General features: G+C 58.2%; 1 protein-coding gene across 1 annotated transcript; it reads left to right on the top strand.

Annotated features, from left to right (window-relative positions):
* Positions 1-229: 229 nt before the first annotated feature.
* On the top strand, positions 230-7,366 carry LOC119099648 (phosphatidylinositol 4,5-bisphosphate 5-phosphatase A; the record flags this gene model as incomplete). Its single annotated transcript, XM_037222715.1, has 6 exons — positions 230-291; positions 383-496; positions 941-1,094; positions 1,432-1,569; positions 5,950-6,067; positions 7,256-7,366. Coding segments are annotated over exons 1-6 (697 nt in total), but the record flags the coding sequence as incomplete, so codon positions are not given.
* Between the last annotated feature and the right edge of the window lie 6,832 nt (positions 7,367-14,198).

Here is a 14,198-nt window from a genome sequence, read left to right as displayed (position 1 = left end):
ATGCGTGCACATGGACACGAATCCTTTTGACTTCAGTCCTATGCTGTATCCATCCTATGCCGCCCAATCCTTTCCTATCACGCATGCATATGACGGCCGTCACTGCTGGAGGTGATGATGCGCCATGTCGGGCCCAGGTGCAGCCTCCGCCCAGACAATTTTCCCTGTGACGCCGTGCTGCGGGCCTCTGCTCGCACTGCGCCCGGTCAGGCCAGAGGCCTGTTCTCACATGTCCCATCGTGCGACGGCCGACAGCTACCTCATCTGGCTGGGCGACATGAACTTCCGACTGTCGAGCGGCGAGGGCGGCGCGCCCGACGACGAGGCGGCGCGCCGGCTGGCCGATGAGCACCAGCTGACACCGCTGCTCGAGCTGGATCAGCTGCGCTGGGCGCGCCGCACCTGGCAACGCCTTCTCAGAGCTGAGCGAGCCCACGCTCACCTTCAAGCCCACCTACAAGCTGGTGCCGGGCCGGCGCGGCCTGTACGCCACCAGGTGAGCGGCAGTCGCGGCGCGGGGCGCTCTGGCCGCGGCAGGCGGCTGAGACTGCAGCCTGGCCCTGACTCCCTCCGGCGGCAGCCGCGGTCTTCCTGGCACGCTTGCAATGCTGGGCAGTGCTGGACGAGAGGAAAGTCGTGTGCTTGTGTCGTCAGACTCACTGGGTGTTCGGTAAAAAGCGTGGGCTGTGGTGTAACATGGCTGCGGTGTGGTGTTTGTTCGGGCTTGCTTGTTCTTGTCTGCCGATTGTCTCGATGGTGGCCGAGTCCGGCCGCTGTTGCGCGCTCTGCTGTTTACTCTGGCTGCTGTGGTGCGACTGGCGCTCTGTCGTCTGATGATTGACCGAGACCGGCGCTGTTGCGCGCTCTGCCGGTTGCTCTGGCTGCTGTGGTGCGGCTGGCGCTCTGTCGTCTGATACGTGACGCCGCCCATCGGCCACAGCCGCCGGCCGGCCTGGACCGACCGCATCCTGTACAAGGTCAACGCGGACGTGTACGAGGAGACACGCCTGACGATGGAGCCACTCAGCTACCAGAGCCACCCCGAGTACACGGTGTCCGACCACCAGCCGGTCTCCGCCGAGTTCCGCGTCAAGGTGAGCTGACGGTGCCGCGGAAGGTCTCTGGCGGGCTGATCATCGGTGAGCTGACGTAGTGGCACAGTGTCCGACCAAGCCCGTCTCTGTCCAGATGAGATAACCATAGCGCACAGTGTCCGATAGTTGATCTGTCCGTGCCGAGTTGAACATCGAAGTGAGCTGACGGAAGCACACAGCGTCTGGCCAGCCACCTGTCTCCACCCATGTAATTATCGGTTTGGGTATATTGGAGTTGACAATGCCTTAGCCCCGTGGTCGGCGCCTGTGGGGCCCGGGCCGGTGATGCGCCCTTCAGGATCACTCCTGTAGCAGCAGTGTGTGTGCGGTGCTGCAGGTGTTCTCTGGCCGGCCGCTGCCTTGCGTGGAGTTCCTGCCCATCTCTATGTGGCTGGTGGGCTCCGACTGCGTGGCCAAGTACCGGTGCGACCGCGCCCTGGAGATCTCCGCCTGGGACTGGATCGCCCTCTTCAGGGTGAGAGCCCCGCGCCGTCCACGCTCCGCAGTCCGTCGCGTGACGGTCGGTGCCGATCGCCAGTCGCGTCCTCGGAGCGCTGCGGCGCCCGCCGCGAGTCCGGCGGGTGGTGCCCGGTGCGGCTAGCGCCGTGCGCCTCCGCGGCGCCGCGTCCCACCGGCTGTTGCGTGCGGTGCCTCCCACGTATCCAGCTTCCGCCTGCCGCTAGCCGGCGCCTCGCGATGACCGCGGCTGGGGAGGATTCGTGAACACTGCCACCTAAACGTCCGGAAGTACTCCGCGCGGACCCAAACATAAAACTTGAACCTAAAACGTCGCGTGAGCTAAAGCTCCGTGGGTGGCTGTAGGGTGTCGGTTGTTTGGCCCTCGTGAGGTTGGGAAGGGGCCGGCTCTCGGGCTCTGAACTCACGGGCTGTGACTTTCCAAACTGCCAGCGGTTGGCTGTGTAGGCCTGCTGACGATTTGTTGTCGGTGTTGTCGGTGTTTGATGGGTCTTCACGATTTCCCTCCGACCCTCTGCCGCAATTATTAGCCGATTTCCTCTCGACCGTCTGCCGCAATTATTAGCCGATTCATGATCTCCACGGCATGCAGCAGATCTGATGCTGCGGTTGACTTTCAGCGCTTAAAATCGAGTTACACACGAACCGATGTCCGGGAGCTGTGTATTTTTGCCGTCGTCGGATGGAGCTCATTAGTTCTGTGAAAGAATAGACATCACAGCATCAGACAAACTTGCAGATGGACTGTCTGGACCGACAACCGCCATCCATGAGGTAAATGGTAATGCGTCACGCTGGCAACGGTTGGGTCTCGTTCGTGCTGTGTCTTCACCATGTAGGCGCTGTGTACCAGAACGATTAGAAAACGCTCCTGGTCCTTACCATGTGGATTGTGTATTTTGTATATGGAATATGCAGTATGCAGCCTGCCACGGTTCAAAAATACACCCGCGTGTTCCCAGGGCTAGCCTAGCTAGCTAGCAGGCTAGAGAAAATTGATGGGATAACAAAAAAAAAAACAAAAAAAAAACAGAAGAATGCGCCTTTGAGGTTCTCCCTCTCTCGCGCCGCTGGGGTTCAAGTGTTTGTAACAGGTATGTGTAGATTTCGGATCAAGCCACGCGGGTGTCTCAAATGGGAAGGGACGTGCGCATGTTGTGCGGCGTGACGCACGTGTGTCACTCATAATTTGAGACCCCTGCACAACTCGCACCGCAACGTGTTCACTAGCTGACACTGGGCTTTCTGCACACAGCGTGCGTCGGGGTCTCTCTAGCTTTGTGGCGACGGGTCAGTGCTCTCCATATCGTACAGCGTGATGCAAAAGCTTGTGAGGGATGATGTTTTCTTATCTCCAGTCGGCGCGTATCAAGAATTGGCAGCGTTTTCCACGTAGCCACTCAAATGCTCGGCGGTTGGCCTTTACACCTGGTTAATCCCCATGGCATGTGTTCGGTTGCGTTTATTGTATTTTCGGTGCCGTGCGCTAGTTTTGAGGTTCACCTGTATTATGGACAGAGCTTTTTGCACTGACCGTGAACCCCCACCTGGAGATGCACCGCCAGGGGCGACGTCTCTCCGATAGACGGGACCGCGGAGGAATGCTTTGCGTACCGCGCAACGGTCCATGTCCACTACAGGCGTTGTGATCGCCTGGGCCGCCCACAGCTGGCCTTTGCATGGGCACCGATCGGAAAGACGGCGCTCGCATGCTGTGACTCAACCCCTGTGGCAGTAGATCAAGAGTGATGCACGTTTTCCCTGGGCCACGGGTGGGACAGATGTGCTCAAGGTTGCCCAGCCATCGGATGGTCCGCCTGCGGCAGCGGGCGCACATTTCACGGTCGACGGCACGGATCCCTCCGGCATTCACTGGCCCGGCGCTGTCCGGTTGTCCTGACGTCTCGCGTTATTCTACATATTGATGACTCCTGATATGTTGTCTCCGACGAAGTCATCAGTTGTAACGCAGCTGCTGTTAAGGAATGAGTTGGGCATAAGAACTGCAATGAACACGACATGGTTTCTGTGTAATGGGTCGCGACAAAATACATCTGCACATAGCTCAATGTTATGTGCCCGTTTGTCGTGGAGGAAAACTAAAAATAGGAAATCACCAGTTGCATTCTATGAAAAAGTCTGAAGCTACACCATCCGCCATTTGCGAAGGCGTTCCATTCGTCGTGCCGTGGTGTTTCACCGTCGGGTAGTGTATCTAGGAGGGATAATGGTGACACGCGAAACGTCAACATGCCTACTTAAAAAGACTACGCCTGCTTTGCTTTCTCGGGGCTTTGCGACGTCGTACTATGTGAGGGTGGGATAGGTGAGTTTTTTTCGGAGAACGGAGCGTCCGTCCCGATGGACCAGTTGGTTAGAGCGCCTGCCTTCCGACCCACCCACCTGGGGAGGGGTGGGCTCGAGTCGCTTTAGGCGCTCGCTGCTTGACAGTGTGGCCAGCGGTCGGTGGCAGTAGCTGCGCTATGGGTCAGGTGACGTCAGAGGCCAGGGCGGAACTTTCCGAGATTTGCGGCACGTTGGACTTTCGCCGCCGAAGTTCTTCAAATTCTCTCCAAATCCTCCAAAATTCTCCAAATTCTGCCGTTGACCTGGAGTTGCGCGATCGGATGATAGGGGTCAGGGTTCACACAACACGCACTGCTTAACGTGACCTCTGATTCAGGTGATCGATCTATTCAAAAGGTTTGGATTAAATTTAAAGAAACGGGTGTACGATGTTCACTCCACGCCTCATACTTGGTCGGAGCGGCCACATTCTCCGCTATCTCGGCCTTTGTCTCGGGTTCTCACCGGGTACCTGACTGCAGGTGTCTGGTTGAGGCGGGTTTGTTGCCAGCCTGTGTGATTGTTATGCTGAGCCCTGCACCGCCGGAATGTCGGCGGCGTGCGCGGAGCCTCGGCGGCGCAGCTGACCGGCGCCCGGTGGACTGCGCCGCCCGGCCGCGCCCAGCTGCCCAGCACGATGACGCGTCGGGGGCACGGCCCCTGGGCCGACACGCTTCCGAGCCGACCGCACGACCGTCCCGGCTGCTCCCGACCGGCGGCACGGGGCTCTCCTCGCAGGTGACGCTGCTGCTGCGCGGCGTTGGGGTTTTCTGGAGCGGAGCCGCGCTGCGGTGCCGGACGGCTCGGGTGCGGTCGTCCGCCGCGTGACACTCTCCGTGGTAACCGCGTGCCGGGCTTCACTCCTGTGTCATTCGGCCGCCCGGGCACGACTCGCCATGGGAAGGGCACACTTCCGCGGCCCCCGTCCCCGGCTGCCACATTGACTCATTGCTGCCACATGTCAAGGACGAGGCAGAACTCAGTGGAAAAGTATACGGGGTGCCGTGCATCGACTACGGCGCGCAGAGGCGGCAGCGCATCTACATTTCTGTGCTGGCATGCGGACCTAGACTCGCTCTCGAAATCTCCATGCGCAAAAACAACAGCTCATAGCGGCTGGCTACCTTCACGACACATCATTGTCAACTTCACGCTCCATATGTATGATGCCCAAATAGAGCAGGTCTGTCTGAACGCTGTAGTGCCCCTCCGCCTTCGCTTGCACGTGGCATCTTTCATTGAGCGTGTCCTTGGCGACCTGCGGGCGCCTTGAGCGCCGCGCCGCACGAGAGGACTCCAGTGAGTCCCTGGGGCGTCCTTCATTGAGCGTGCCCTTGGCGACCTGCGAGCTCCTTGAGCGCTGCGCCACACGAGAAGACTCCAGTGAGTCCCTGGGGCGTCCTTCATTGAGCGTGTCCTTGGCGACCTGCGAGCGCCTTGAGCGCCACGCCGCACGAGAGGACCCCAGTGAGTCCCCGGGGCGGCCTGTGGAGGCAACCCGTGGTGCTCCTCGCTGGCACGGCTGTCCTGCTGTGTCGGCGCGCTTCCATGGTGGCTCCCACACGCTGCGATATCGTTGCCGAGTCAAGATGCCATCATCCCGCTGTGAAAACATGATTCCACCGTGACGCCCCCCCCCCCCCCTGTCCTCAGTTTGTTGACGAGGTGCCGAAGGGGTGACATCATCCCGGTGTGATGATCTGCATTTAGTGTGGTCTGCTCGCACGATCACGAGATCGTGCGAGAAGTCCTGTTGTGGGGGCCGACGTAGTTGTCAGATTATCTTCGCCGTTATATTGTCACCGTTATTAGTTATATTCGTTGGCGGCCTGGCAAGGACGAGCGCGGCATATTCATAATCGGTACTTGGGACCGCTAGGACATAGCCGGCAGGTGCAGAGCATGAGCGGATTGAAGTCCTCTTTGGCGAGGCCGTTTTTCCTTCGTAATACATACGGCTCAGGAATGCATGATCCCGGTGAGAGCGAGACGCTGCCTTGTGTGATGACGAGCGCGTTGTGTCTGTCGACAGGCGAACTTTGCCAGCCTGGACGAGTACATATCCTACATATGGGCGCCGCGCACCACGTCGTCCCCCAATTCGGACCACTACGTGGCCGTCTTTCCGGAGGACAGTGTCACCGTGCCAGGTAAGCGTGCTTTCGAGCGAGGCCATTCAAGATTACATCAGTATGAGTCTTCCAGCCTCGCATGCATGCGGTTCCGTGGCGATGTTGATGCATGCACAGCGGGATGCCTTCCGACTGATTTAGCGCTGTCGGTGAACTTCAAATTGGTCAGTTGTTGCCGGTGATCGAGAGGCAGTAAGAACGCTGAAAACGCAAGTTATTCTGTTTTTTTTTCTCTGCTGCAAGCAGTTGTCCCTGATTCCGTGATGCCCATGACCACGCGAGATTGAATCAGCAAGCGTAATGACCATTGCATGGGCGCGTCTCCGATCCTTCCGCTGCCAACCAGTCACCTCGGCCGGCACCATGACCTATGTTTGGGTCAGGGGTCTGCCGTCCCCGGCCAGTCAGCGGTCGGTGGCCGCTATGCCCGCGGCCTTGCCCGCCGCCTCGGCCCCGCCGGCAGCAGGCCGCCGCCGGACCGGCCGCACCTCGCCTGCCGTCGAGCTGGCCGGGGCGGGCGGGTCTGAGCCGGCCAATGCTGTGGTTGACCGGAGGGGTGGGGTAGGGGCGACCCTGGCTCCGTGCCGTCCGGCCGGCGCCGGCGCCGGACGGGCGGCGCGACCTTCTCCCCACCTGACTCACGGCTCGGCGATGCTTCACGGCGACCGTGGGACCGCCATCTTGCCGGGCTTGTCCGTGTTCTGGCCGCCGCTCAGCGCGCGGTAAAGCTTAGCCTCGCATCGCGAACCCCCCGAGCCCCGTCTGAAGTCAGGCGAAACGCCGGCGGCACCCAGGGCGCGTGCTGTGTACCCTGCGCGTCGGCTTTATGCGCCGCCGCTTCCCGGCGCAATGGCCGCTGCCCTGGTTGAACCCGGCTCTCGCGTCGGGTGTATGCTAGAGCCCAGGGATACACGACTAGCCCTTTGATGATTTACAGGACGCTTAGGCAACTGACCAGCCAGCAGTTAGGGGACAGAGTCGCCTTCTGTGGCGTCCCTCGTGATCTCTGGTCTACTCATGTGAGGTGCTACAAAGAACGTTCGTGCGTAGTTGTGTTTTAAGGCTGGGCGTTTGGCGCGGTTGCGTTTGTGTTCGCTATTGCAGTCTGCGGATCGTGTTGTGTGATGCTGAAGTCACTGGAGGTGGCTGACCGTCTGCCGCAGCCCAGCTCTGCCGTCTCAGGCGCAGTCCGACCGTCCCTTGCAGGCAGTTACGTGCTGGTGTACTTCGGTCGGAACGGCCGCGGCGTGTACGGCATCAGCGAGCCGTTCGCAGTTCAGTACAGTCACACCGCGCGGCTGGCGGCGCTGGCCATCGGCAGGACCACGCGCGCCGAGCGGGCGCCGCTGCTGGCCGCCGACGAGGCGCCCCTGCTGGCCGCCGATCCTGTCGAGCAGCGACCCCTGCTGGCGGACGATCCTGTCGAGCAGCGGCCTCCGCTCGTCGCCGATCCTGTCGAGCAGCGGCCCCCGCTGGCCGCGGACCCTGTCGAGTCCCCGCTGGCTGGCGACCCTTGCCAGGCGGGGGCCCGCGTCGGGTGGAGTGCCGCCGGCGGGGCGGTGCCGACCTGGGCGCCTGCGCCGCGGTGGAGAGTCCTCCGACGACGACCGGCCCTCTGGCGGATGGCGTCCGTTTGGGGGGAGGAGCGCGCCGCCGCGGCCAGCGCCGGTCCCGCCGCCGCCGCCTCAGACCTCGACGCTCTGACGAGGTAGGGCAGAGCGCGAGCTGTCTGGACCACTCGGCTGCGATACATACCAGAGACCTGCCGCGGCCAGCGCCGGTCCCGCCGCCGCCGCTTCAGACCCCGACGCTCTGACGAGGTAGGGCAGAGCGCGAGCTCTGTCTGGACCACTCGGCTGCGGTACACACCTAGAGACCTGCCGCGGCCAGCGCCGGTCCCGCCGCCGCCGCCTTCAGATCCCGACGCTCTGACTAGGTAGGGCAGGGCGCGAGCTCTGTCTGGACCACTCGGCTGCGGTACACAACAGGGACCGTGCCGGGACCAGGCAGCTGGGTGTCGAGCCGTGGTGGTGAGCAGGCCCGGGCTGCTCATGTGTCGCGTGCAGTCGAATGCCTAGCTTCATGCGCCAGCGTCGGCTGTTTGCCGACATTGGTGGACGGTAGATTTTATACGGCGCTTAAAGCCGGGCGGGGTGATTGCTTAGCGTGCGTTCCACATCTCCCGTGCCTTGGTCGCGTGGGTGAGATCGGATGTCGTGATTTTGGTGGCAGCCATGGAAATCATGCGCGGAATGTTTTCCTAGCTGACTGGGGATTGCGTAGATGTGCCTTGCCCTACGCGGTTTTGTATCACGCCAGGCTTCCCGCGAATGGTGTTCTATTTATTAACTCGTTTTAGTTCGTATTCGTGGCAGTTAATTGCCGTGTCAGGCGTCGAACGTAACAGGTTCAGCGAACGAATCTGGAGAATATTTGAGCTACTGGAGAACGGCCGCTAGTTTGGCGTACCGGGCTGTGCCCCGTCCCCTGCAATGTATCGCCCCCGAGAACTTAGCAGATCTAGTCATGGTGCTGGAGTGGTTGCCGATGTCCCTAGTGCCTGGTTTGTCGGATAACCTTGAGAAAATATGCTGATTTTTTCGGGCCGGTTGTGTCAGATCAGCGTCAAAACAAAGCTGCCTTTTAGCGCCGGCGTTCAGGATGTTTGTCGGCGCGGCCAATGCGCCGTGCTGGCAGTGTAATCCGCGTGTTATACAGTACATATTCTACGCACCGCGCTGGAGAAATTAGGGCGATGTGGGAAGTTTGCCTCGAGTGTAGGAGGCGCGTGTTCGACCACGGCTGCGGGAGTCGCACGCCGACGCACGCTGCGCGTTTGACGCCACGGCGCGGCTTGAGGGGTGTTGCGCCAGGCTGCGTCGGGACGCCGTGGTGACCGTCGAGACGCGTGCGGCTCTGGGCCTTTCCCTGGACAGCGCTGGAAGCCTCGGGCCCCGGCGGGTGTGGTGCAGCCGGCCGCGAGGATGGCGCCGCGCGTCCAGCACGGGAACTAGCCGGCGAACGTCCCAGCAGACGGGCAGAGCCGGCGCTGTCTGCGGTTATGCAGAGCGCGGTCGGTGATGCGCGGACACCGCTGCCATCGGCCCGCCCGTCAGCCTGAGCCGATTGCGGTGCGGCGGCGGCGGGTGTGGCGATGGTCGTTCGTTTCAAACCGCCGTCAGCGCCTGTCTGGCGGGGAAGCAACCCCCGCGACTCCCGCGCGCAGGCGTCAGTGGGAGGCCCGGGCCGGACGGACCTCAGACCCGCACAGACCGTGGCTGACCAGCTGGAGATCACTGGACCGCAGTTACCACGGGCTGTAGTCTGGCACACCCGTGCGCGATGTTGAGGGCGCGGTACAGCGCGCTGGACTGAGCTTCGCCGGCACGTGCTGGTGGGGTGCTGCGCGCATGGGTGCTCGTGTTTCGTGTTCGGGGTGTGCTTATATTACCGACGTACCTCTTGCCTACTCGTGCATCTATTGCTCAGTATCGCAGTGCGACACGTGGCCCGTCCTGTGTGGGTTACTTCTATTCAGTTGGTTCTCATGTTCTCGCTTCCGTGACAGCCTCAACATCTTGACGTGCTCTGACCGAGATTTCGTGATCCGTACAAGTTTTACCCTCGCACGCGGCCGGTTGGTCGGACATCAGACGATCACCGGCTCGCACTCAACACGGAGTCGGGTCGTGTGGGACTCAGGTCTGGCTGAGAGTTGGGAAATGGTCATTTAACTGGCACTGGCGCATACCTTGTCTCATTTTCAGGTCGCCAATACATGATTCCGTACCATGCCGCTGTTTGACATTTGCCTGGGCATATATGGCCATGGACGAACGGTCTCCAGACCTGTGCGCTCGTGATCAGCATTTTTTTAACAGGATGACATCACTCACCGCATTCATCGCAATTCATTTGCATCATTCCTGGAACTCATGACCCAGTCATGCTCCGTTGAGCCGGGTCGCCCCCTTGCGCGGCGCGGGCCGGCAGGGCCTGCACCTGCCGCCGCGGATTCCCCCGGCATTCTCGCCGCGCCGCCGGCATTGCTGGTGTGCGGAGCGCCGCGGGCCGCGGGCCGCGCCGTCGGACCTCGGATGCCGATGAGACGGCGGCGGGCCGTCCGGCGTCCCCGCCGCGCGCCGGCCCGCCGTCACCGTCGGCGCGCCCTCTGATGCCGACTGTCGGGCGGCTGATGGCCGGCTGCAGCTGCGGGCCGGCGGCGACGAGACGCGCGTGCAGCTATCTGACTGAAATCGTTCGTGCTGGAGCCAGCTGTTTCGAGTTGCATCACCTAGGACGTCTGCTTTGGCGCGCCGTCCGCTGTTCCACAACAGTCTGGGCCGTGCTCCCGTGGGCCGGTGCTGGCCGCGTCGTCCGCTGTTCCACAACACGTCTGAGCCGTGCTCCCGTGGCCGGTGCTGGCACATGCGGCTTGCTCTGGGCCCGTGTGGGCCTGACGCCGTGCCCGTCCAAGGATAACGGGAATAAAGGTTATCCGCGCAGAACGGATACGGCGCAGGGCGGTGAAGGATTGGGCAGCATGTTCTGGTGATAGTCCCGCAGCTGCTGCGTGAGAGGACGAGTTGGACCGGCTGGGTAGGGCACGGATGTGGGTAGAAATAAGCGTGCGATTGTGTGTTGCTTCGGCAAGTGGGTATGTGGTGGAATGGGCCCAGCTTTTTGCTTCGCTTCTCACTTTTTGTTTACGTTCTGATAGCGTCACCAGTTGATCTCAGTGCGATGACCACCCGAAGTCAGTCCAACGAGCCGTTATTTTCTCAAAATACATTTATTCATCCTGTCCGAACATCGAAATCCTCTTGCGGTTGTGAGTTCTCTGCATCCGAGCCTGCCTCCGCTTCAGCGAAATTGGCTCTGACCCCGGCTCACCGCGCGGAATGCCTACCGGGATCGGTATGCTCTCAGTCCACGGCGTGTATCTCAGGTTTGACTAAACATAGATGCGAGCATGGTCGACGTACTCCGTTTTTAGTTAAGCGGGCAATGCTCAGTTCTGGAATTAGTGCGAATGCGCTGCCAACTTGGAGTCAGTTCGATCCACCCACTTGGCCTGGGAAAAGGTGCTGCACTCGTCATCCAGGAGTATTGGGCGTGAATCCCAAAGTAGTGCGTTCTTTAGTCCGATTGATACGGTGGTGTTAATTGGCGGCATGCCAACGAGGTCATCCCAGCCGTCGTGGCCGTGCTGTTGCTTTGCACGATGCATAATACCCTCCACTGTTTTGTCTGGAGACAGGATGGAAGGTGAACCCCATCCGTTGAAGGGAGTGTTCTACAATTGTATGGGGTTTGGACAAATAAAGCCGTCTTGAAGATCATTCGGTACAGTTTACAGCCCTGCCCTTTTGAAGACCAAAAACTTTCTTGTTTTTAGCCACATGCCCGTGAAGAGGTAGACTGTTTCGTGCGGACTATTTAAGAGTTACCCGGATATTTATGACGCAATAATAACGTCATTCAAATCTTGCCATTCATAATAGCCATGCAGGGTTCAAGGTCATTCAACATAACTGTCGAGTTGGCTGCATCTGGCGTTCGTGAGGACGATTTCCAGATATAACGGTCGTCAATTGGCTGTCAGCTAATGTTTTGCAAGCTATGGAAGATTCCAACACGACTTAAGTTTTGTGCTACATAACGCCATAATCGATCATGTGAATACAAGTCAACATCTTGAACTCAGGGACTAATATGCCAGAACACCACAAGAAGCGGGCAAAACACGACCACGTAACGATATTTGGCTTAGCGAACACTTCCACCCCGTGCTGCCACCCCTCGGGATTGCAGAACTACGAGTGAGCGCAGCCATACAAACCATCTATCTCGCAATCAAACAATGACATATTGAGGAGCATACTTACCAAAAAGAGAACCTCTGTTGTCTAGAGCAGCCCGTTTCACTTAAGAACATACCGATGGTCGTCAGTGAGTTTATTTCATCATATCTGATGCCTGCTTCAAAGTCCTCATGTTTTAATGTACTTTACCATTTTTAAACATTGTTATATATATTTTATTTATTATTATCATCGTTATTTTTATTATATTTACCTCATTCACTTTAAGCTGGGCAGCTCAGCTCGGGACCAGGCGCAAAATACGCACGGCACGCTTCGCGCACCGGTAAGCAAAACCCAAATGCATCCATGGGAGCTGTTCAGTATTGAGGTGAAAAGCTAAAATTTCAGGTAAATTAGATCGCTGTCTAAATTTTTTGAACGCAGTTGGGTTACTTGTACCGCACTTGTACTTGTACTTGTACTTGTACTTGAACATTCGATTCAGCATTCAGGTTGACCATGCATTGTTGATAAGAATTAAGTCCATCTCTGCCACAAGTCGCCAAGCTCGAAAATGCTAATGACGGTAACGCTCGTTTTGCCTGATATAATAAAGAAAGGATTTCAGCTCCTGGCTTTTTAAGGCTGCGCGTTGAGAGTTCTAATGTTCAGTCAACAACCGCCAGTGTACCAGGAGGTACTGGTTAAGCGACGTTGTTATGCTGAATAATGCTTATATTGACGGCACTTAACATGCTTGTTATTTTGCATCACAGCATTGTTTAGTCAGTACCTTCAGGTATATTGAAGATGGTAAGCTCATCACCATAACTTTCAACTCATAACACTTGTTTGTGGGCAAGCATTGATGATTTAAGCCGTTTGACTCAATACAGACCATGGGATACCCCAATTGTGTGGATCATTGGGTCTACCATGGCTCCAAAGTTTGCTTCGATTCTGTATTTCCTGCGTGCATTCCGAATTGTCCTGGCAATCAACCAAAGCCTCCGCCGTTCTCGTAGTACTTACTTGCCTTTATGTAAGCCCAGTCATGCTGTTGCGGGATATTTCGATTTTGCGCCACCATCAGGACGTCCTCATTCCTGTGCTGGCGTCCGAGTATCTTCAGTACCACAATGTCATCTGGGCATGCTGAGCCCTCACTAAGATCAGAACATTGCGGTCCCCCGCTGGTGTCGAGGCATTGTTAGCCCCCTCGGCTGATATCGTCATTCGCTGAGTGTCATATAACATACAGGGATCTTCAGTCCGGTGCTGACATTGTGACATGCTCAGTCCCGTGCCGACGTTGTGACATGCCCAGTCCCGTCCCATGGCGTCGCAGTGTCCTTAGATATTGGCAATTCCTAATCCTAGCTCAGTTATTTTTTTCTGTTCATGCAATATATAATGGCAATTTAGATCGGTCAAATATGATTAAATAATGTTGGTAATAATTGGTATGCATGTCCGTGACATTGCCACTGCGTCTTGCAGATGTCGTGCTGCTCTGCCGGAGACAATAGTGCATTGTCTCAAAGACGAGTGGGAGGGCGGTCGCGTTCGTTGAGTGCCTTAAGGTAATGCTGTATACCACGGGCCACGCAAGAGTTTGCAATGAAGGAACCAACTAAAAGAGAAAATCACTGGAAACGCAGGTCAGCGCACCGCAGGCATGCAAAATCCTGGCATGCGTAAAGCATCATAACGTCTTCTCAACTTAGTCAGTTTTGCTGGTTGACCTCAAATTCTGTATTGCCAACGTGTCTTCACGTGCGTTATCACTTCGCACACCTGTTGGTCCTGATAGCTCGGTTGGCCTGACCGTCTGCGTGCCCATTCACTCATCCGTGGCGCGGCGGGTTCGGGTCCCTGCAGGCGTTCGCTGCATGTCCCGGGCTGGGGTGGCCTGCGGCCGTTAGCGGCGGCCGCGCTAAAGGTCAGGTGCAGCGGCCGGGCTAAAGGTCAGGTGAAGTCCATGGGCAGGACGGACCGTACCGAGAATTGCGGCTTGTGCCGCGAAATTCTGCCGTTGAATTGGAATGTCGCGATCGCTTAGCAGAGTCAGACCGCACGAACAAGCACTATTCAGCGCTGGCACTGATCCCAGAAATCCGGCTGATCAATACGCTCGGAGTAAGTCTAAGACATCTTCATGCGTGTTGTAGATTGCATAAGGGGGTAGTGTCGCACATTGTGACTGGGCGCTTCGAACTAGCCCAGTCACCAGTGTTCCAGCCGAGGCAAACGAGCTACCGTTAGTTCTGGACGCCGGATGCCCAGCTCCCTCCACACATTGAAGGTCGCACGGTTTGAGGCGCATCCGGCCTTTCAGAGCA

The sequence above is a fragment of the Pollicipes pollicipes genome, unplaced genomic scaffold, assembly GCF_011947565.3.
Source record: "Pollicipes pollicipes isolate AB1234 unplaced genomic scaffold, Ppol_2.1 Scaffold_4818;HRSCAF=5691_pilon_pilon_pilon, whole genome shotgun sequence".
In the NCBI taxonomy this organism is placed as follows: domain Eukaryota; kingdom Metazoa; phylum Arthropoda; class Thecostraca; order Pollicipedomorpha; family Pollicipedidae; genus Pollicipes; species Pollicipes pollicipes.
The sequence above is the reverse complement of the archived record's forward strand: the minus strand, read 5'-3'. Positions and strand labels throughout refer to the sequence as shown.